This window comes from Lissotriton vulgaris, chromosome 5 (assembly GCF_964263255.1).
Source record: "Lissotriton vulgaris chromosome 5, aLisVul1.2, whole genome shotgun sequence".
NCBI classification, from domain to species: domain Eukaryota; kingdom Metazoa; phylum Chordata; class Amphibia; order Caudata; family Salamandridae; genus Lissotriton; species Lissotriton vulgaris.
Window position 1 is genome coordinate 1,516,652,809 of NC_141693.1, and position 20,199 is coordinate 1,516,673,007.

The 20,199-nt window shown below is 49.2% G+C and overlaps 1 protein-coding gene across 1 annotated transcript in view; it reads left to right on the forward strand.

Moving 5' to 3' along the window:
* The window catches only part of LOC147712901 (glutathione S-transferase Mu 1-like), a 145,566-nt gene that overhangs the window by 64,070 nt on the left and 61,297 nt on the right, over positions 1-20,199 (forward strand). Inside the window, exon 2 of the mRNA XM_086923578.1 lies at positions 13,253-13,328. Coding sequence (XP_086779704.1) covers positions 13,253-13,328 — 76 coding nt within the window. The remainder of the gene's footprint in view (positions 1-13,252; positions 13,329-20,199) is intronic.

The following is a 20,199-nucleotide window of genomic DNA, read 5'->3' on the forward strand; positions in this document are numbered from 1 at the left end:
TTTTTTTTTCTGATGCAGCACCACCATGCAGTTGAACGATTGTTGCAGCCTGGGTCCCAGGCACTGTGTCACTGATGTTGATGCACCCACTCTGATGCACGCTCTGCTGCCTGGCCAAAGAAATCAAGGCATCACCTTCTTGCGGTTGGAAAATCGACACAGTGCCTGTTCCGCCACAGCATGGACCCAGCGCTTCTGGATATTTGATGCATTGAACCTGTGCACCTACTTCATTGATGTTGCCCAGCTGGGAAGAGGTATGGCACAGCGGTCAGGGTGACTGACGCTGGAACACTGGGGCTCATGGTTTGAGCGGCGGCAGGTTAGCCCAGCACCATGTGACTCTGGGCAATAGCTCGCTTAATCTTCCCGACAGCCCCCAGCGCCCTGGCGCCTTCGGGTAATTGTTCGCACTTTACAAATACTGGATTTAAGGAGCCAAGGCCACATGTCCAGAAACCATGCATCACCTCCCTCGGGAGTAAGGAGCAGACTCGTAGCTTTGCTTTTCAGGTGCCTCACTTCCCCTACGCCTGTTTTTCGTCTTTGATTTGGATGCATCCCAGGTACTTTTTGATAAAAGTGATGCTTCCTTAGTTTCCTATGGACTCGAATATTTGGAACTTTTAAAAGTGCTATCTTTACTTGTGTATGTTGGATTTTTTTTGTTTTGGTCATGTTTTATTCAGATAAATCTTGTTGGTTATCTTTCGAAACTGGTGTGGTGACCTTCTGTAGTGTGTTTCACTGGGTTACTGTGTGTATGTAAAAACGCTTTACATATTGTCTCTGAGATACACCTGACTGCTCATGTCAAGCTACCAAGGAGGGGCTATTGTAGGTGTATAACTCACTTACCCTGATCCGCATAAGTGCCCCTACTTCAGGGTGCAAGCCACTTCCAACTAGACATTTCTAACATACTTGTTAGAAGCATGAGTATTACAGTGACAGTTCTGTAACCTGAAGTTCATTGCATTAGTGTGAAACTGAGTGGAGCAGTGTGATCGGTGGACAAACCCGCGCAAAGGGATGGCTGGATATCATGCTGAAGATGCATGTAGGTGGATAGAGCAGCCTGAGGGGATAGGCCAGCCAGCTGGGTGCTATCCAACAGCAGTGGCATGAAAGGACAGTACCATAAAAGGGGCAGTCGGAGAGGGCTGCGTGGGGTTAAGTGCGGCACCCTAATGGGAAGAGCGAACCCTGCCATGAGAGGACTTTCATAGAGAGGAGGATACACCTCGAAAAATAGCAGATAAGAGAGCAGCACCCTTAGTTACACCACAAGTGATGGCAGCGCACTGAGAACTGTGATCAGGGTGGCGAAGCACCACAAGAGCTATTTCGCAGGAATGGGACAGTTGCCTGAGAGAAGGGAAATCTTTTAAGGGCGCCCGAGAGGTTTCAGAGAGGATGGGACCATAGGAAGTGGGACACAGAGGAGTACCCTTCTCAGGAAATCTCTGCATCAGCATCTTGAGGGGACAGTAGTGCAGTGAGTGATGCAACACCTACAGAAAGTTTCACGTAGAGAAGGGATTTTCAGGGATGGAATATACACTGAGAAAAGATGACGCACTGCGAGGAAAGACTGAACATTCCTCTGAGGGACGCAGATTGGGATGTAAACATTTTGAGGGGGCAGCGGAGAGGCCACAGCCATTGTAAAGAGACTGCAGCACTGAGAAAGTAGACTAGATTACCCTGAAAGTACATTACCAGGGAGCGGGCAGGGCCCAAGAAGTGACACCAGAGTGAAAAGGCAGCAGCACACTTTGAAAAAGAAAGCTCTGCCCAAACAGTGAGGATGCTTGTGCGTTTTCATGAGTGATGGTGGGAAATTCAGAGGCATGAACGCAGCCTGAAAGCTGTATCTAGAGGGGTAGTAGCATGCTCACAATGACTGGACAGGTAATGTTAGTTGCCAACAAAGGAGTCATTCAAAGAAAGAAATATTATTTAAATTGGATGGGATGCCATAGGGTGAAATCATAAATTTGTTGCAAATTTGAAGCAGTAATGTTTTGCATGAATCATTTGGCAGTGTACTAATAATCCACTCTCGCATGTAAACATTTGAATAGTCATCTTGACATTAAGACAAAACTTCTGACGGAAACGTGAATGGTCCAAAAGAAAGATGGTCTGTATGTCGACGTTTTAGTCTCGGAGTTTGTGTATCCATGAGATCACTTTCAGAACTGCAATATTTTATGCCGAAGCAAATAAGACACCACTCTAAAGGGGAGTCCACTTCTAGGTTTAAAGCATTTTTTATTAAGACAAAAGAATACGGGGAAGGGGAGCAGGAGGTCAGGGTTACATACAATACGTTAGAAAAAAGAAGTGCAATATCAGGAGCATAGTTAAGAAGCAGTTCGTAGTCCAAAGGAAGAGCATTGGCAGATGAGAGGACAAAAAGCAACCCGTATCCCTGTTCTGAGCATATCCAGCCCCCAAGTCGAAACAGAAGAAGCAAAGAGAATAACCCAAAAAGTCACAACCCAGCCCCTCCCGGAACCCCTGCCCCAAAAAAAGGAAACAACTCCCCAACTCCCCCCAACCTTCCGTCCAATGGCCCACTACCAATACTGCCCGCCCCTAAGCCGCACCCCCGCCCCCCCCGGAACCCGCCCCCACATTATCCTACTCTGCCGGAGTCACCGGCGGCGTCAGCCTCAGAAGTCTGAGGTACCTCGGACAGGTGAGCTCCCTGAACTCGGTGGTTAGCAACGCGAGGAAGGGCTGCCACAGCTCATCAAATTGGTCAATCTCCCCCATCACCGTGAGCGACAGTTTCTCCATCCCCAACACATGCCAGAGTCTATGTAGCCAACCCGTAATGGAGGGGACAGTGGTGGTGCGCCAATGGATAAGGATATTCTGGACCGCCGACCCCAATGCGATTGCGATCTGCCTACCCCTGCGAGATTTCAGTGGATACATCAAATCATTAGGGAGGCCCAGCAAAACATACGCCGGGAAGCGCGGGAGCTCGATTTCAAAGTGTTTATCCACCTCGTCCAGAACCTCTTTCCAATAAGCGGCCAGCAAGGGACAATCCCAAAGAATATGTGAGAGGGTCCCCACCTGCCCGCAACCTCTCCAGCACCCCCTGTCAGTAAGCCTATGCATCTCACACAATCTCTCTGGGGTGTAGTACCAGTACGTGGACACCTTGGTAAACGTCTCAGTGAGGCCGGTATGGTACGCAGAATGTCGTTCCCGGTGTGCGATCTGGTTCCATTCCTTGTGGCTAAGTGTTCTGCCCAGTTCCCTGTGCCATCGTTCCCTCCCCGGGTTATAATAGTGGAACGGCGGGGGTTGTAAATGCTTGTAAAGATCAGTGATCAATTTGGCATCGGAGGTGCGGGTTACCAGCCACTGCTCATACGGTGTAATTTGACGGTCGGCGGTGTCCCGCACCTGTGGCTGGAGGGCCCAATGACGGACCTGCATGTAACGCAGCCGATCCAACTCCGTCAGGCCGAAGTCTTGCCGCAGCTGCTGAAAGGGAACCACGCCGTCAGGCCCGTAGACCTGGAAGAGCGCCCTGCAGCCCGCTGTTCTCCAATGGGAGAAAGCGCCGGGCTCCATCCCTGGGGAGAAGTCAGGATTACCCACTATGGGTGTAAACGGTGAGGGAAAGGAGGAAAGGCCCCGAGCCTCACAAACTGCGTCCCACACCCTCAAGGGGACCCGCGTGACAAAAGAAGCGTACAGGTTGGGTGGACGGTGAGCACGGCGTAAGAATGGGACCTCCTGCAGAGTGCGGCCAGCCACCGCCTGGTCCTGAAAAAGCCAGTGCTTGTCAGACTCCCACCTGCTCCACTCTACAAGGTATCGTAGCTGCGCCGCCTGAAAGTACTTACGGAGGTCCGGAATGCCGAGACCTCCTGCTTCCGGGGCAAGCGTGGAGAGGACCCTCTTCATCCGCGGCTTGCGGCCTTGCCAAACAAAGCGGGAGATGTCGGCCTGCGTTTGTCGAATCCAGCCCACTGGAGGCTGGAGAGGGAGGGCACGGAAAAGATATAGTATCTGGGGCAAGACCGTCATCTTAACCGCCGCGATCCGTCCTAGCCAGGACAGCAGGCCCTTACTCCAGCGGCCAAGCTCCTCCCTAATCTTCTTACTAAGAGAAGTGTAATTGGCCGCCACCATCTCCGGCAACGTGGGTGCCAATAGGATCCCTAGATATGGTACCAGGGACGAAGACCACTGCATGGGGAATAGTCGCTGAAGGTCCCTCCTAGTGTCTGCAGCCAAAGACACATCGAGAGCCACCGATTTGCTCATGTTCATTTTAAAGCCGGCCACCCGTGCAAAGGCATCCAGCTCCTGGATGCAGGCTGGTAAGGACCTCCTGGGGTCGTCCAGGGTCAGCAGGACATCGTCCGCATAGAGGCTGACAGTGTGAACGTACTGGCCCATCCTAATCCCAATAGCATCTGGGTTGTGGCGGATCCTTTGGGCGAACGGCTCCATGTAGAGAGCGAACAAGAGCGGAGAGAGGGGACAGCCCTGCCTCGTGCCGCGCTCGATAGCGAAACCCCGGGAGCTACACCCGTTGACTCGCACAGACGCCGAGGGATACTTATAGCAGTTGAAGACCATAGTGCGGAATTTATCACCAATTCCCAGTTTCCTGAGAACTAGCTCGAGATACGGCCAATGAACCCTATCAAAGGCCTTCTCCGCATCAACTACAGCAGCATCTGCTCCCCGGGGATCCGCGAGGCCTTCTCCAAAACATGCGTCACCCTCTTGGTGTTGTCGACCGTCTGCCTGCCGGGCACAAAGCCAGCCTGGTCCGCCTCAACCAGACCGGGGAGATGCAGGGCCAGCCTGGACGCCAAAATCCCTGTGTATAGCTTGAGGTCGACATTCAAGAGCGAGATAGGCCTATACGAGCCGCATAGAGCCCGGTCTTTTCCTGGTTTCGGGATCACCGATACCGTCGCCCTCAGGAGATCTGGTGGGATAGCTCCCGGGTCGGCGAAGGAATTAAACAGCCGAGTCAAGACAGGGGCCACAATCGGGCTAAAGGTCTTATAGAACAAGGACGTGTAGCCGTCCAGGCCCGGAGCCTTCCCGTGCTTTAGCCGAGCTATAGCAGAAATCACCTCCTCAACGTGAATGTCCCGCTCCAGGTACTCCGCCTGAGCGGGGTCCAATGCCGGAAGGGTCACCGACTCCAGATAGTCCTCGGCGACCCGCGGCGAGGAGGGCTCCGCGGCGTACAGCGTTTCGTAGAAGCTGCAGAAAGTTTCCGCCACCTCCGCGTTCCCGGAAACCGCCACCCCGTCTGTACTCACAAGTTCCTTCACGACATTATGCTGTTGCGCGACCCGAAGCCGATGCGCCAGGAGCTTGCCGCACCTGTCCCCCCCCCAGTGTAGTAGGCATGTTTCAAGCGCAGGGCAGCGTATTCGGCTCTATCCAGGTCCAACGCCGACAGGAGCTTCCTAGCCGCTTTCAGCTGCTTCCAAACCTTCGGAGCACCCGTACGGCGGTGGACCTGCTCAAGCTCCCGGACCTGTACAGTCAGCTCATCCCTCTTCCGTTGCCGCTCTCTATTTTCCGCCGAGGAGATGGAGATGAACTCCCCCGAAGAACCGCCTTCAATGCAGCCCACTGTGTCGCTAGTGAAGTGTCGGCATTGCTATTGTGTGTCTGATAATCCCGTATGACCTCTTCTATACGTTTCACCACCGTCTTCTTGTGTAGAAGGGTGTCCCTAAAGCGCCACATCCCTCGAGAGGGGGAGGCCGCCGGCCAAGCAAACGCGCCTGTAACCGGCGCGTGGTCGGACAGTGATAGGACCCCAATGTCCGCCGTCGTAGCGGCGGCACGCATCGGCCCACTAACCAGAAGATAATCCAACCGTGCATAGGTTCGGTGCGCATGCGAAAAGTAGGAGTAGTCCCTGTCTGTGGGGTGCATGGAGCGCCAGAGGTCATGTAAGTCCATGTCTGCAATTCGGGCCTTCACAGCCTGGGAAAGTTCTCCAGTCTGCGGAAACCGCTGTGCTGACCTATCTAGTACCGAATCAAAGACGATATTAAGGTCCCCCCCTAGAATAACATGGCGATCGGGAGAGGCAGTGACATCCACCAGTACCGAGTCCAAGAAACGTTCCTGATGGTCATTCGGGCTATAAACGGAGCCAACCGTAAATGCTATGCCTCCCAAACGGAGGCGATAGGCCAGAAGCCTCCCCTTCTGCTCAGCATATTTATACAGCACCTCCCCCCTAAAGGAGCTCGCTATGAGGATGGCCACCCCCGCGGTCTTGGTCGCTGCAGAAGAAAAGAACTGGGTAGGGAACTTAGCAGAACGCAATCTGTGGCAGTCGCGGGACAACAAGTGGGTCTCCTGCAAAAGGCAAATGTCAGCCTGCGTCCCCTCAAGCAGGGACAAAATCGCCCTGCGCTTAACAGGATTATTCAGTCCCTTAACGTTAAGGGTCACCACCTTCAGGGACGACATGTCTCCCAGGGACCAGGAACGCTATGCTGCGGGCAAGGAACCAGAGGGCGGGGGGCGCGGGGCGGCAGCGCGGGACAGGCCAGCGCAGGCCAAGCGCGGACAAGGACAGCATCGGACGGGACCCCCCCAACTTCAGAACAACACTCAACCCCACCCAAAACACACCCATGGCAACTAGCCAAATGTAAACTCAAACAACCCATTGTCTCAGTCAATCCCCAAAGCGGGCAAGTCCGTAGAAAGTAGAAAAGTGGACGTCCAGCCACTCACCTCAGCCCGCCCCCTCCCATCCCCCCCCAGCCCCAAACCTGGCATCGAAGAAGCTATGTTCATCTCCCCCCCGGAGTAAGTCTAGGCCGTCAAGGCCACGCCGTTGGAGTCGGCCAAGTTCTCGGCTGCCGCCCTCAGGGCACCGGCCATGTCCGCCCTGATAGTAGGGGAGTCAGGACGCCCAGCGCTCGCTGTCGATCTTCTCCTCGCCGATCTCCGCCGGCACCGTCTCTCCGATCGCCTCCACGACGGTGTAGCTCCATCCTCCTCCGTGGCCGTGAGTCCCAGGACACCGCAAACGTCTTGCAAGGAGCGTAGTTGATGCAGCACTCCGTTCCAGCGAAAGATCAAGCGAAAGGGGTGCCCCCAGGAGTATGGTGTCTCCTGGTCACGCAAGAAGTCGGTAGCAATCCTGAAAGACCTGCGTTTCTGCAGTGTGATGGCGGACAGGTCCTGGTAAAGCGCAACAGGCCGTTCCCGGAAAGTTAGCGGCTGTTTCCTGCGGGCTTCAGACATGATGCGCTCCTTCAGCGGGAAGTCGGGCAGAAAAGCTAAAATGTCCGGCGGGGGCGCCGATGACTGGCGTTGTCGGCCAACTCTATGGGCCCTATCGATGCGAATAGGAAAGTCTGCGGCCTCCCCCAGGATCTCCCGGAACAGGTCCTGCAGATAGCCCACCAAATCAGTCCCTTCGTCTGCAGATGGCACGCCCCGCACTCGAATGTTGTTCCTCCTGGACCTGTTCTCAAGGTCCTCGGAGTGAGCCTGGAGCTCAACGCACTGCTCCTGGAGGCGGAGAACGTCCTGTTGTAAGTGGACAATCTCATCGTCTCGGCGTTGAGATGCCGTCTCCACCGTCTCAACCCGTTCACCAAGGCCCTCCACTTCTCTGCGGACCTCCCGGACCTCGCTAGCCACTTCCCGCTTCAGCGTCTGGAAGTCTTCTTTGAGGGAATTGAACAGCTCCTCCATGAAGGATCTCGTGACAGGGGGTTCTCCTCCAGACGCGTCCGCCGAGGCCCTGGAAGACCCCGGCGACGGCTGTGTCCTGTCCCGTAGCTGCTGGGCCCTGCCAAGCATGTCCGGCAGGGTACGGTCCCCCTTTCTCGAGCCCCCTCTTCCAGTCATCCTAGGGCTCTAGCCGCAAATTGGGCACAGGCCCGCCGCTCCGGGGAATGCTCAGCCACCAGCGGGCACTCTATGTGGGGAGCTCCTGTCGGGTCCGGGGGACTGCGTCACAGACGACAAAATGGCGGGCCAGTCCGTGCGCTACCAGCCGTGGGCGCCCAGCCGAGACGGTAGCCGGAATCTGAGCTGGGGGGCCTCGTCCAACACACACCACAGGGAAAGAGCCGTGCAGGGGCGGAGGGCGCAGAAATCCGCCGTCGAGAGGCTCCGTGGAAGGCCAACAGCACCGACTCCTCGGGGACAAAATGGCGGCTGGGTGGGGCCGAGTAGATCATCCGTGCCCGGCGACAACACCGGGGCACCCCAGAAAGCAGGAAACCGGAAAAGTAACGCAGTCAAGGTCACACTGTCACTCCGAAAGGTCCGGAGAACCTTCTCCGATTTCAGGCCGATCGCCCTCCGATCCCGGGATCGGGTCCCCCAGTAGGCAGGGTGCCACCACCTCAAGTCCAAGCGCCAAGTCGCGCTGTCAAAGTCCTCCGCGTAGCGTAGCGGATCCTCCAGTCCGCAGCTCTCCCTCGACTCCGCCGAGCTCCGGGACTGCCACCGGACAGATCGCCAACTTTCAGCACTAGGCCCAGCCGAGGCGCATGGACAGCACTCCGATACGCTCCGCCTCCTGGGCGCTCCGTCGTCCCTCGATCTTCGATCGGTCTTTTGAGGCGCTTCCACCGAAGCGATTAGGGTCAAAGCCGCATCAATATGTGCGCCCGGTGCTTCGCCACACTCCTCTCGTCCGCTGAGCTTCAGCGGGGGGAGAAAAGCTGAAGGAAAGGGCTCGAGCCTAGTTGGGCCGGAGGAGCTGCGGGAGGAAGCGTCCGCTCACCCCGCCATCTTGGCCACGCCCCCGTGAGTCCACTTCTAAAGGAGAATGATTCTCATAATGTTGTAAATTGTATTTGAGACCATGAAGGTATTCAGCGCATGTCCTCCTCAACCGTAAGAGTAGCCAATACCACGATTCGCTTGCACAAACAACCGATCGTGAAGCCAAAGTTGTAAGGCTGTTTAAAACTCTGTTTAAAACTCTCCAAACATGTGACCTGTCCAGTACTACAGAATCGTGCGTGAAAAAAGACAGCGCTTAAGGGCATGTACTCTTTCGCAGGAATTTACTGAGTAAATTGGTAAGTGAATTAGCAATTTTAAAAAAAGCTAGCAATATTGCTTTGCATCCGACTGCTCAGATGCGGAGCCGGCGATCATCTAATTCTGACGTTAAGGGAAAAGAGAAAATGTGAAAAAACAAGGACCCCCTGATTAGTAAATATATTTCAATTCCTAGGACAGGGAAACCGGATTAGAGTGAGAAATAATTCCTAGGCAATTTCAATCAATCCAGTACACGTATAAGCATAAATGAGGGAAAAGTAAACACCGAGAATTATGTAAAACATATATTGATTTTTAATTATATTAAAAAAGACATAAGATCAAAAACTGTGTTAATAACACAATAAAAAATTTGTTTCATAACAATTCAATCAAATACACAAAATCTATAATAGTGGCAATTTTTATATTCTTTATCAATTGTGTCGACGCGCGTTTCGGCGTGATCAAAGCGCCTTCTTCAGGAATAGCCACTGATTAACCTAAAAACAGTAATAAAGAGACATTCAATATTGTCACTAATCTACATCTGTAAATACACTATCTTAAAATGTTATCAAAATAGATGACCTTAAACACAACGATCGATACATTTGCATTTAATTTATAGCATTAAGCATCAAGGCATACATACATAATTTGAATTACTCAAATTCCCTAGAGGACAATATAGTTTGAATGATTATTAAGACAGTACTTCCTTACATCTGGAAGAAAACATCTAAGTGCTCATATCATAACGAATAACAGGAGAGGACTTGATGACAGAAAAATAAGGAAGGAAAGGAAGATGAGAAAGGTGCCCTGAACATGAATTTATCACTGCAATACCACAGGACTTACTTCATATACTGTGGTAGTAAATACCCAATGTAAATGAACCGACGGAGCTAAGGACCGATTCCTAAAGTTCCTACAAATAAATCTGTAATAGAGGTTTCGATATCACAAAACACAAGGATTATATTTTCTCCAGAGCGTTAAGATAAATGCTACTATAATAGGTTTCGATATCACTTAACACAAGGATTATTTTATCCAGAGCGTTAAGATAAATGCTACTATAATAGTCAGAGTAATAGTCAATGTGAACTTACATAAAATTGTATCGGAAGGGATATTTTCCTTATATCTTGTTAAAATGAATCCATGATTGAAAAGGAGTCGCAATGGTTTCCTAGTTAAAAAACTGAAAAAGGATACAGTTTCATTTATTCAAAATATGTGTCTTATAATTATAGTGCACTTTAAGGATATTATATGGGGAGACTACTTGTATGTGAATGTCCAAAAAGGGAACCATGTGAGAAGATTTAAAAACTTCCTGATAGTCGCCGTATGAGCCAAGACCAAGTTTCTAAATAAGATAAACAAAAAAGGAAAGGAAAACGAAACCAATGTAACTAATCTGTTGCAGTGTATAATCATTACTAAACTGGGGATAAAAGGAACAGGCCAAAAGTTACCTGAATATAAAACGAAGATCAGGTTAAGGGAAAAGAGTACACTCTCTAAAACACTGTACTTAATTACGAATGATTCTGGACTACCTGCCATTTCAAATATTTGAAGAGCACACGCCGTGAGAAAGGGCTGAAACATGTAGAGTAATTCTAGGGTATGGGGGCAGTGACTCCTCCCCACATAAGCCGACCTTTTAAACCGTTTAATCCTACCAATGGCATCCAAAATAAAGGGATACTGGGGTAACCACTAGGTACTTTCTTTTATAAACTCCCTGTTAGGTCTAGAGCTTTATCTAGAGGCGCTCCCTTTAAGGAAGTGGCCTTATTAGGGCTATCCGGGTCACTCTCGACCACCTCTCAGCCTTCCATACAATTGAAGAGTTGGTCAGACAGTAGAGAATACAAACAAAGTATTTATTCAGGTACACTCGAGCTGAGCCCAATCTGTCCAGCTTCTAAGTATTGCTGCAGAGGAACTGACATCAGAAAAGATGGTGATACATGATGTACGATTCAGAACCAAGGAATGCATGCCCAGACTGGAAATTACCAGATGGAGGCAGCTACACAAAGGATGTACAGAAAGATAAGTTTCGACCTTGGGACCAGGCACACACTATCTCTATGCCAAGGTCGTTCTGCCTGCGCTCATCGCTGGACAAGTGGGAGCAGGCCTCTATCTAGTTGGAAAGGTATGAGCAACTATGAACAGTGTATTCATTAGTACAGCAAGGCCCAACCTTTAAGGAAACTAAAATTACCAAGGCTGCTTCTTGCAGAGAGAGAATTAGTTTCGGTCATGACTCAAAATGGCGGGCAACCCTAAAATGGTGCAGTGAATGCTAACTTATGCAAAACAGTATATAAACAATACAGCTAATATATTTCATTCTAACACCCTGGAAGATGGTTGAGTCCACCTTGGTTTTTAGGGACTAGGGTGTGATCCGATGATGAAGCATCACACCCATAGAGTGTGTGGGGGTCCTATGTAAAAAATATGTAATATTCAGTTTGGATTGGCCAAACAAGGCCATCAATTGTGGCAAAACCGTCCTACTCAGGGTGGTAGAATATTTTAGTTGAGCTTAATAGATGAGTCCAATAGTATGGTTCCCATTGTGCATATTTCGGCTCCACCTCCCCTATCCACACCCCCGCCCCCCCCCCCCCCAATCTCCACACCAAAGTATCGTGATTATTTGTTCTTCTAAGTAAATTATCATTCCACCAGTTAGAAACCACTGACATTCACCATGAATGTCATATCTGTAGAAAGCCTACCACAGGCGGTCCAAGCTCTAGTTCTATCGCTAGAAGAGCTGCCACACTCCTTGCTACCAGATCCCCTGCTGTCAATGCTGCCCTTCACAGACAGGGGGAAGGGAGGGCCAGGTACCGTAAATAAGCCCAGTGGGGTAGTTAGGCCTTTTGCTGCCCGTGGTGGCCTTAAGAGTGGGGGAGTGGTGTGTACTGGCGGTCGATTCCTGCTTTTGCCACCCCTGTGGGGCTGCAGGTAAGACTACCCCCTGCTTCCCCCTTTGCTTTGCCACTGAAGAAGCCCGGGTACTGAAATAAAAGTGGCCCACATCAGCAGTGGTGGCCCGTGCAGGTAACCGCGGTGGGCGACGGATGGAAGTGACAAATGAAGGAATAGTGAAAAATAAATAAAACCACTTGCCTTGCGCTCGCTGCATCGCAGAATAAAGGTTTTATTTTAACTATTCCGTCGCTTGCCACTTCCACCCCTGCCCACTGCGCTTACCTGCACGGGCCACCACTGCACGTTAGTGAATTAGATGGCTTACAAAGTGTCCCATGTGTGCAAATTGGGGCAGTTTTAACCTTGTTAAGACACGCTGCCTAAGTGTTTTGCATGGATTTGAGCTTCCTGCAGGCAATGTTTGTTTTCATTTTTTATTTTTTTTAAGATACTAGAATTAAACTGTAAAAACCGTCATGGCAGACCATTAAAACAGGCCAAAAAACCCAGCCCACACACCAACCTCTCAGACCAGCCCATTGGGCACTGCTTGATTGCCACATGAGAGGCCAGTTCGACTACAGACGGGGATGCGAACAAATAACACCAGCGCTTATCAAACTGACATGGCTGACTCTTCAATCCTGCTGTACATTTAGATTTCCTGCGTTCTATTTACAGCAATAAAACTGAACAGGCCCCACTACCTGAAGATGAGACTTGTGTATCTGGATAATGCAGACAAATGAACTTCTTGGCTCTAAACTTTACAGCTCCTTTTCTGGGTTTGCTCTAAAGATGTGAAGTAACCGCACTGTGGCAAGTAGGTGGGGCCCTTCCTTTAAAGCTTGACCCATAATCTACCTGCTATTGACACATTTCAATGTCGTAACTCTCTACTGATGGTCAAATACATCCTAATGTTCTCCACCTGATTTAATGTCCTTCAGTCTAACCAATGTTTTATCTAGTAATGTGCCTGTTTGGTGTAAATATATAACCAATAAGTATCTTGAGGAATGCAAAAATGCCTAGCACTGAAGGGTAAAGCGCTCCAACGTCCACTGGGGTAATGAACAGGGGTCCTCTTGTAGCTGGGGCCCCTTTCCATTGAAAGGGATGGAATGCCCTCGCTTTGGCCCTTTGTGCATGTAGAAAGATCAGATCTGGCACCGTCGTGGATGGATGCCCCATGCCACTTACTTTACTTTGTCTAATGTTGTGCTTTATTCCGTTACAGCTGGCGCACGCCATCAGACTGCTCTTGGAGTACACCGGGACTGCGTATGAAGACAAGCAGTATGTCCCTGGACCAGGTAATATAGGATTTGTGGTGGCATGACGGTGAATTCAGCGTGCCAAGGAATAAGATTATTGATGTCTGTAAACTCTGCCTCCCTGGTGCACCCTGGATTACTTTTGGATAGTCTTCATTACTGAGAGTCCTACTCTTTCTAGTCAGTCCTTACAAACTGAAGTGCCCCATGTCTAAACCCTGGAGCCCGAGTTGGCATTTATTCATAATGCTAACCCTGATCCTCTGTTGGGTGTGCTACATAAGTGATGTTCTCAGTTTGCGATAACTCCGTGGGAGGACCAGCTTGGGGGCGGGCACGAGGCAGTTTGAAGGGTTACAGATAAGTAACCGAGGCATTCCTTCCGCATTACTCATCGAAGTCCTTACAAACAGAATCTTGCCAATGCTGCGCTGCTGACCATTCTGATAACGTGACACTAGAACCCAGCTTGCTGCACTGCAAGTGTTGCCATAGGGCCCTCTCTGTGCCACCCTATGAACTTTCCGGAATTCCAACAGGAAGCTAACACCCCCCACCCCTCCCAAAAAATAGAGCTCCTCATGAAGCCATCAACTGCCCCTCTTTAGTGAATCTGATCCTTAATGACCAGTGGTAGACATTTTGACATGCAAATTATACTGAACATGAATATTAAATCGGGCTAATCAGTTTAGTATAACCGAGCATCACACCTGCAAAGTTCACTTGCCATTGAATGTGCACTAGAGAGACCCACATGCAGATTAGATTGCTAATGTTCAACCTTCAGCAAGCGTTGGTTGAACAGTTGATGGGCCTCTCCAGTTGAGCACCTGCTGAGCCTTCCTACCTTGTCTTGCTTGTTTGACTTATGCCACCTATGCCCTTGAACCTCCCCCCCACCCCCCTAACCCCCTTTTTCCAACCTCTCTCCTTCTGCATTCCAATCACCCAGCTGACCCTCACTGTACACAAGCTGCATAGACCTCCTGCTTCAATAAACCCAATTTGTTCAAAGTCTACCCAACCGCGCTTTCATCAATTCTACTCCCGTTAGGGTATCATCAGAAGCACACCCACTATTCTGACGGCTGTTGCAAGTCAGCTATTCAAGTGTTGTTTTAGGTGTGTGGGTTGTGTTAGATGCATGTGGTCGCTGAGCTGGGATGCGTGCAGCTCGATGGGTGAGAGTGATGTGGTGAGTGGGTTGCAGGCGACCGGTGGCGGTGTGGGATGGAGTTATATTGGGAGAGATGAGGGATGTTTTAAAACGCTAATGGCAAGTGAAGGACTTGAGAAGTGGTATTGTACCGTGTCTGCGGATGTGACTGCTTTGATAAGTGGCACTGCTGAGTTGTGCTGCAAGATGCTGTGTGTGAAGAGTGGCTGTAGTTGGTTTGGTACGTCAGTTGTATTTTGAGTGGTGACTAGTAAGTAAATGTTGCTGTTACTAGGAGCTGAGAAGTGTATGTAATAAGTGGTATCACCGAGTAAAGTGTGAGTTGAAAGTCTTGTGAGTAAACAAATGTTTCAGTGACTTGCTTAGGTAAGCTTCATTGGTGCTATTATGGGGGTAAGTTGTGTGTACTATAGGGTGTTGGTGAATGGTGTGATAAAAATGTGTCCCTCGGGGGTAGTGGTTTGATCATGCTGAGAGTGGAGTAGTGATATTGGAGAGAAGTATATCTATTGATTGATGTCTGTGGCTGCCGCAGACTGACCACGAAAGTGGCAAGTGGTGTAAGCAGCGGAAGGCGTTGTGGATGGTTATTTAGGTGGTGCTGCAAAAGTGTTGTGTGTGTGTGATTTATTTATTTTTATTTTATTTTTTTTGCTGGAAGTAAGCAGACGTTTTCTAAACATTAAACATCCAGGTGTGTCTTGATTGAACGGTTGTGTGAAAAGTATGAATGACTGAGTGTCATTACATGGTGTCAGTGGCAGAAGTCCAGCACATGTATCTACAGTGGCATTTAGAGTGGCTGATGGTGGTTGTGTGTAAGCGAGGAGAGGGATTTGTTACTTTTGTTTCTGTGATTGCAGTAGCAACTTATTCTGATTTGTGTGCCATCAGGCAGCTTTGTAGACCTTGACACTGGAGAGGATGATAAGCGAGTGGTGTTATGAGGGATATTCTGTCTAGCTACAAGGAGAGTTGGAAGTGGGTGTACAAGAGTTCCAGAAAGCATGCAGTTGGGACAAGAGGAATAGAGCGGTATTGTAAGAAAATGGGGGTATTGTGTAGAGAAGACTGATGGAGATGTAGGGTGCAAGGTGCACATAATAGGGTTGTAACTAATTATGGATGTGAGGTTACCAAATTCCTGTTGCCAGGAATCCTCACTGCTCTCCAAGGATTTCATTTAACACCGCTGAGCATTTTGTGAGTTCTAGCTCTTGTTTGATGTAACCGACCGAGTTGGAACAGCACACACTAAAACTGATCTGTCACTGCAAAGTTAAGACCACTGAGCATGCAGCAAAATGCCTGACTACAAGCTTATCTCCCCCCCCCTGCCTTCCCCCCAAGAAAACCCTAATTGAGCATAGTTGAATTCTATTGCATTTCACTGTGCAGTGTTTTACACATGTACACTTGAACAAGTAGTCTATTGTGTGCTTGCTTTTGGTGTCTTATACGAAAGGCTGCATTACTTTAGAGTGGTGGCTCCCCGGCTGTGGCAGAGTAGCATAGCACCCCCGCCAGCAGCCGCAAAATTTTGAAAAATAAAACTATAATGAAACGTGTTTTTTAAAATCATTTTATTGTTCCTTTCCTGTTGCACCTTGTGGGCAGGGCCATCACGACAGGGCAGTCACAGGAGGAGTGGTGGCACGGCACTCATTGTGCATTACTGTTTGGTTGGTCGTCTCAGGATGGCCAAACAGTCATGCACACTGACCTCTCCCCAAGCAGAGCGGCACTGCTGGGTGGAGAGAATAGCTGGCGTAGACTCCCAGCCCCCTTTGGAGCAGAAAACAAGCCCACTTGGGACACCCAGCGCTTCTGTTATGCATGAGAGAAGCACTTGGATTGGCTGAAGGGGAGTCAGGGAGCCTCCGCAGGAAGGAGAAGATCGGCAAGGAAATGGTAAGTTCTTTTTAGGTCTCGGCCTGCGAAAGACTGCGCACATGCGCAGTCGAGCTGGAGAGATTTAATGAGATAGAGGGAATTTCACTAGCGAGGTTAAGCCCCGCTCCTCTTTTCCATTGGCTGGCGCCACCGTTCATGCTAAGCGGTGGCCAGCCATTGGAGAAGAGGTCCTAGTGACAAATCTTCTTTCTCTTTTAGCCCCGTCCTTTTCAGACTGGCTTACTTGACTTGCTAGTGGCGTAAAAGGTTTCTTATCTTCTTTATGGGTCCAGATGGCCCCATAAAGAAGATAAGGAACCTTTTACCACGGCAGGAAGTCGGGGCACCCAGTCTGAAAGGGACGGGGATAAAAGAGAAATTTCTTTCAAATTAGTATAATCGCGGCGCCCGTGCTTTACTTTTAAAATGTTATAAGTAAAGGGGGGGTGCCGCGATTATACCAACATGAAAGAAATAGAAAAACATCTATTTCTTTCATTTTAGTATAATTGCGGCACCCATGCTTTACGTATAACATTTTAAAAGTAATGCGCGGGTGCCACAATTATACCAAAATGAAAGAAATAGATGTTTTTTCTATTTCTTTCATGTTATAATCGCTGAGGCTCCGGGCTCCGACAGCACCACCTCTACCGGCGCGCAGTGCAGCGGGGGCTGGTGGCTGGCAGCACAGTGCTGCACTCCGCTCCGGTAGAGGTGGTGCTGTCGGAGCCCGGATCATCATCAGCTGCTGCTGAGCCCTGCACACATGAGCTGCCAGCGGCATCGGGACCCCCAGGGCACCGCGGAGCAGGTAAGAAACACCGCATTTACACCAGAACATACTAAGAGGCAGCCAGAGGGAGAACGAGATTTATAACGTGGCAAAGTGGCAATTTTCTGAAAATGTGGAGCATATGGTACAGCAAGCTGTGACTTGAGGGTTTGTTGTTACAAAAACTGATGGCGAGTAAAATATTGCTAGGATGGAGTTTTGTTTTTTTGCTGCAGCGCCTACAAGTGGAGGAGTTTGTCACGCCTCGAACGGAAACAGTGAAAATAAAGTGACGTTCCGCATCGGTATTGCGGCATGAAGCGCTTTAAAGCAGGCTCTGTAAGGACAGGTTATGACTCCTGTATCACAAATCTACCTGATGGACGTAATAGATGACAACGGATGTAAGAACTGGCTGGGAGGGGAAGAAGTGTCCTTGACGCACGGAGATGCCATGATACGGCGGAGTCTCTGTTTCGGTATATCCGCTTTTGATGCTTTTCTTTCTACTTTAAAATGTCCTGGGCGTAACTTTTTAATTGGTTGTTGGGTACATAATCACCATTGTAATTGTCAATTGTATTTATATAGGGCTTACTATCCCCTGACAAGGCTTTCTAGACTTCGCTTATCTTCAAACGTCTTTCAGTTTAGAAGCATAATCCAAGTAAAAAACTTATCAAGAGATGAAATCGAATCACGGAGAATAGGGCATCATGGCGCTTTACGGCAGGATTGCACGCTTACGCGGTTTAGTGTGTTTCAAAGAGTAGAGCTTTGTTCGTCTACTTTGGGAGTTTGAAACAGCCTCCCGAGACCACCACCTGCACCATTTGGGTGGTATCAATTACATATGTACAGGACAACAGAGCTGTCTCTCGGTCCACATGCCACAGACGGGATATAGACGGCGTCTAATAGTAACCCACAGAAGTGTATATAACAGCAGGCCGTTCCCTGGCAGCACATAGATGGTGGAGGCTAAAGTTTCGTTCATCGGAGAACCCTTAATATTCCACAAAGCTGAGCAGTGCCTCGCGTGTACATGGAGGGTGTCCGCTGGCTCCTTAGGGAGGAAAGTTTGCGCTAAAATTACCCCAGATCGCGTCCACTCTTTTATATATTTTTTAGACAGAAAGGAACGGTGGATTTGCTATTTTGATTCGCACATCAACATTGGTTCTCATTAATCATAAGCCAATTCAATTTTACGCACACTGAACAGTACGGAGTGCTGCTTGGCGTTGGATGCACATCCACCTAGGGCATCAAACCGCGACCACCTTCCCAAATGTCAGTTTGGAATGGAGGTCACCACAATATGAAAAAAACACCAGTGCACTTCCAAGATAGTCTCTTTGATCCCTTCGCTATTTTAGCGTTTCATCAATAATCCATGTCCTTGGTCAAAAAGTAAATTTCACAAAGCCAGAAGATGTAGAAATTTCAAGCCTTTATTTTGCCCACTTTATGGTCCACAGCCGACGCGCGTTTCGCCCCCTTCGGGCTTTCTCAAGGCTTTGTACGGTGTAAAGATATCTCTCAGTTCCAGCATCTATATACAATTATTAGGATGATACTCATGTATCTTTGTCCAGTCGATCTAGAATATAAGCTTAGTGTGAAAATTCATTAGTATTGTTGCAGGATCCTTTTATTTTCTCAAATCAGAACTGTAGTGTAACGAATCAGTCTTCCCAAACACAATCTTGATGTGGAGCCATGTTACGTTCCACATTACAAGAAGGAGGGTTTGACCCAAGCAGTCACGGGGACCTGGGCAGTAATTGGTACATGTAAAAGGGGTCCCCGTAAAGGAGAAAAAGTTGTGTTGCAAAACCAACAAAAAATAATTCAAACACTTTAGAAAGGAAAACTGGAAAACATTCTTCACTTTTAGAAGTGTGTATTGTAATTTATTCACAATACCTTGAAATGATACTTCAGAGGAATTTCATACAATTGTTGCAAATTTGTGCCCCGACAGAAAAGGGGGGAGAGGTGAAAAGGAGTGCTCGGGGGAAGGGTTAGTGGGAAACGAATGAACACAGTTGTGGGTGATGAGTACAAACAATATTGACAGGATCAAAACAATTGCAAATACATGAGCCAATTAGTTTATAAAGGCATGAAATGATAAATGATTTTCACAGCAAAACTTTCAACGGACACCAAGTCAGTACTAAACTGTAAAGGGCAAGTGCCGGAAGTTAAGTAGAAGACACCGTCGACGTTTCGATCCCTATAAGTAGGCTCAGTTCAGTCCTTAAGTGGGGTCTTCATCAGGACTAAGAAGGTGGGGGGAGTGTGGGGCAGTCCATGGAATCGTGGCCTACTTTGGCTCGCGATGTGGAACAGCAAAGGACTGTGGTTGGGTCACAAGTCACTCGCCAAGAGAGTGAATCTCAACATGAACTGTGCATTGAGAATTGCAGCAGATGAGTAATGGCCCACAATTTTGGATATTGGTCGTCAGCAGCTGAATACGCTGTGTGTGAGGTCGGGTTTAGGTCGATAACCCGGATCAAGAGTCTATTTTGTGTTTATTTTATGAAAAACAAGGCCGATCCGTTTCAGGTACACGGTACATGCGTTCTGTGTCAGACGCCTGTTGGGCCCGTTGGCTGAGTCGACGAGCTCGATCAAAAGTCGTTTACGCTGCTGTCAGGTCCAAAACTCCGCAAGCACTTTCTCACTAGCTCTATCTAACTAAAAGTGTATCTTTTGACTTAAAGGAGTAGCAGTGCTTGCGGAGTTTTGGACCTGACAGCAGCGTAAACGACTTTTGATCGAGCTCGTCGACTCAGCCAACGGGACCCCTTTTACATGTTACGTTCCACAATCTCAGCGCGAGTGTAGCTCCGCTGTGTACGCCGTCCATGCAACCCGGCGGCATATAGTAACCCACAGAAGTGTATATAACAGCATGCCGTACCCTGGCAGCACATAGATGGTGGAGGCTGATGTTTCGTTCATCGGAGAACCCTTAAAATTCCCTCAGATGCCCCCACACAGCTGAGCAGTGCCTTGCGTGTACATGGATGGTGTCCGCTGGCTCATTA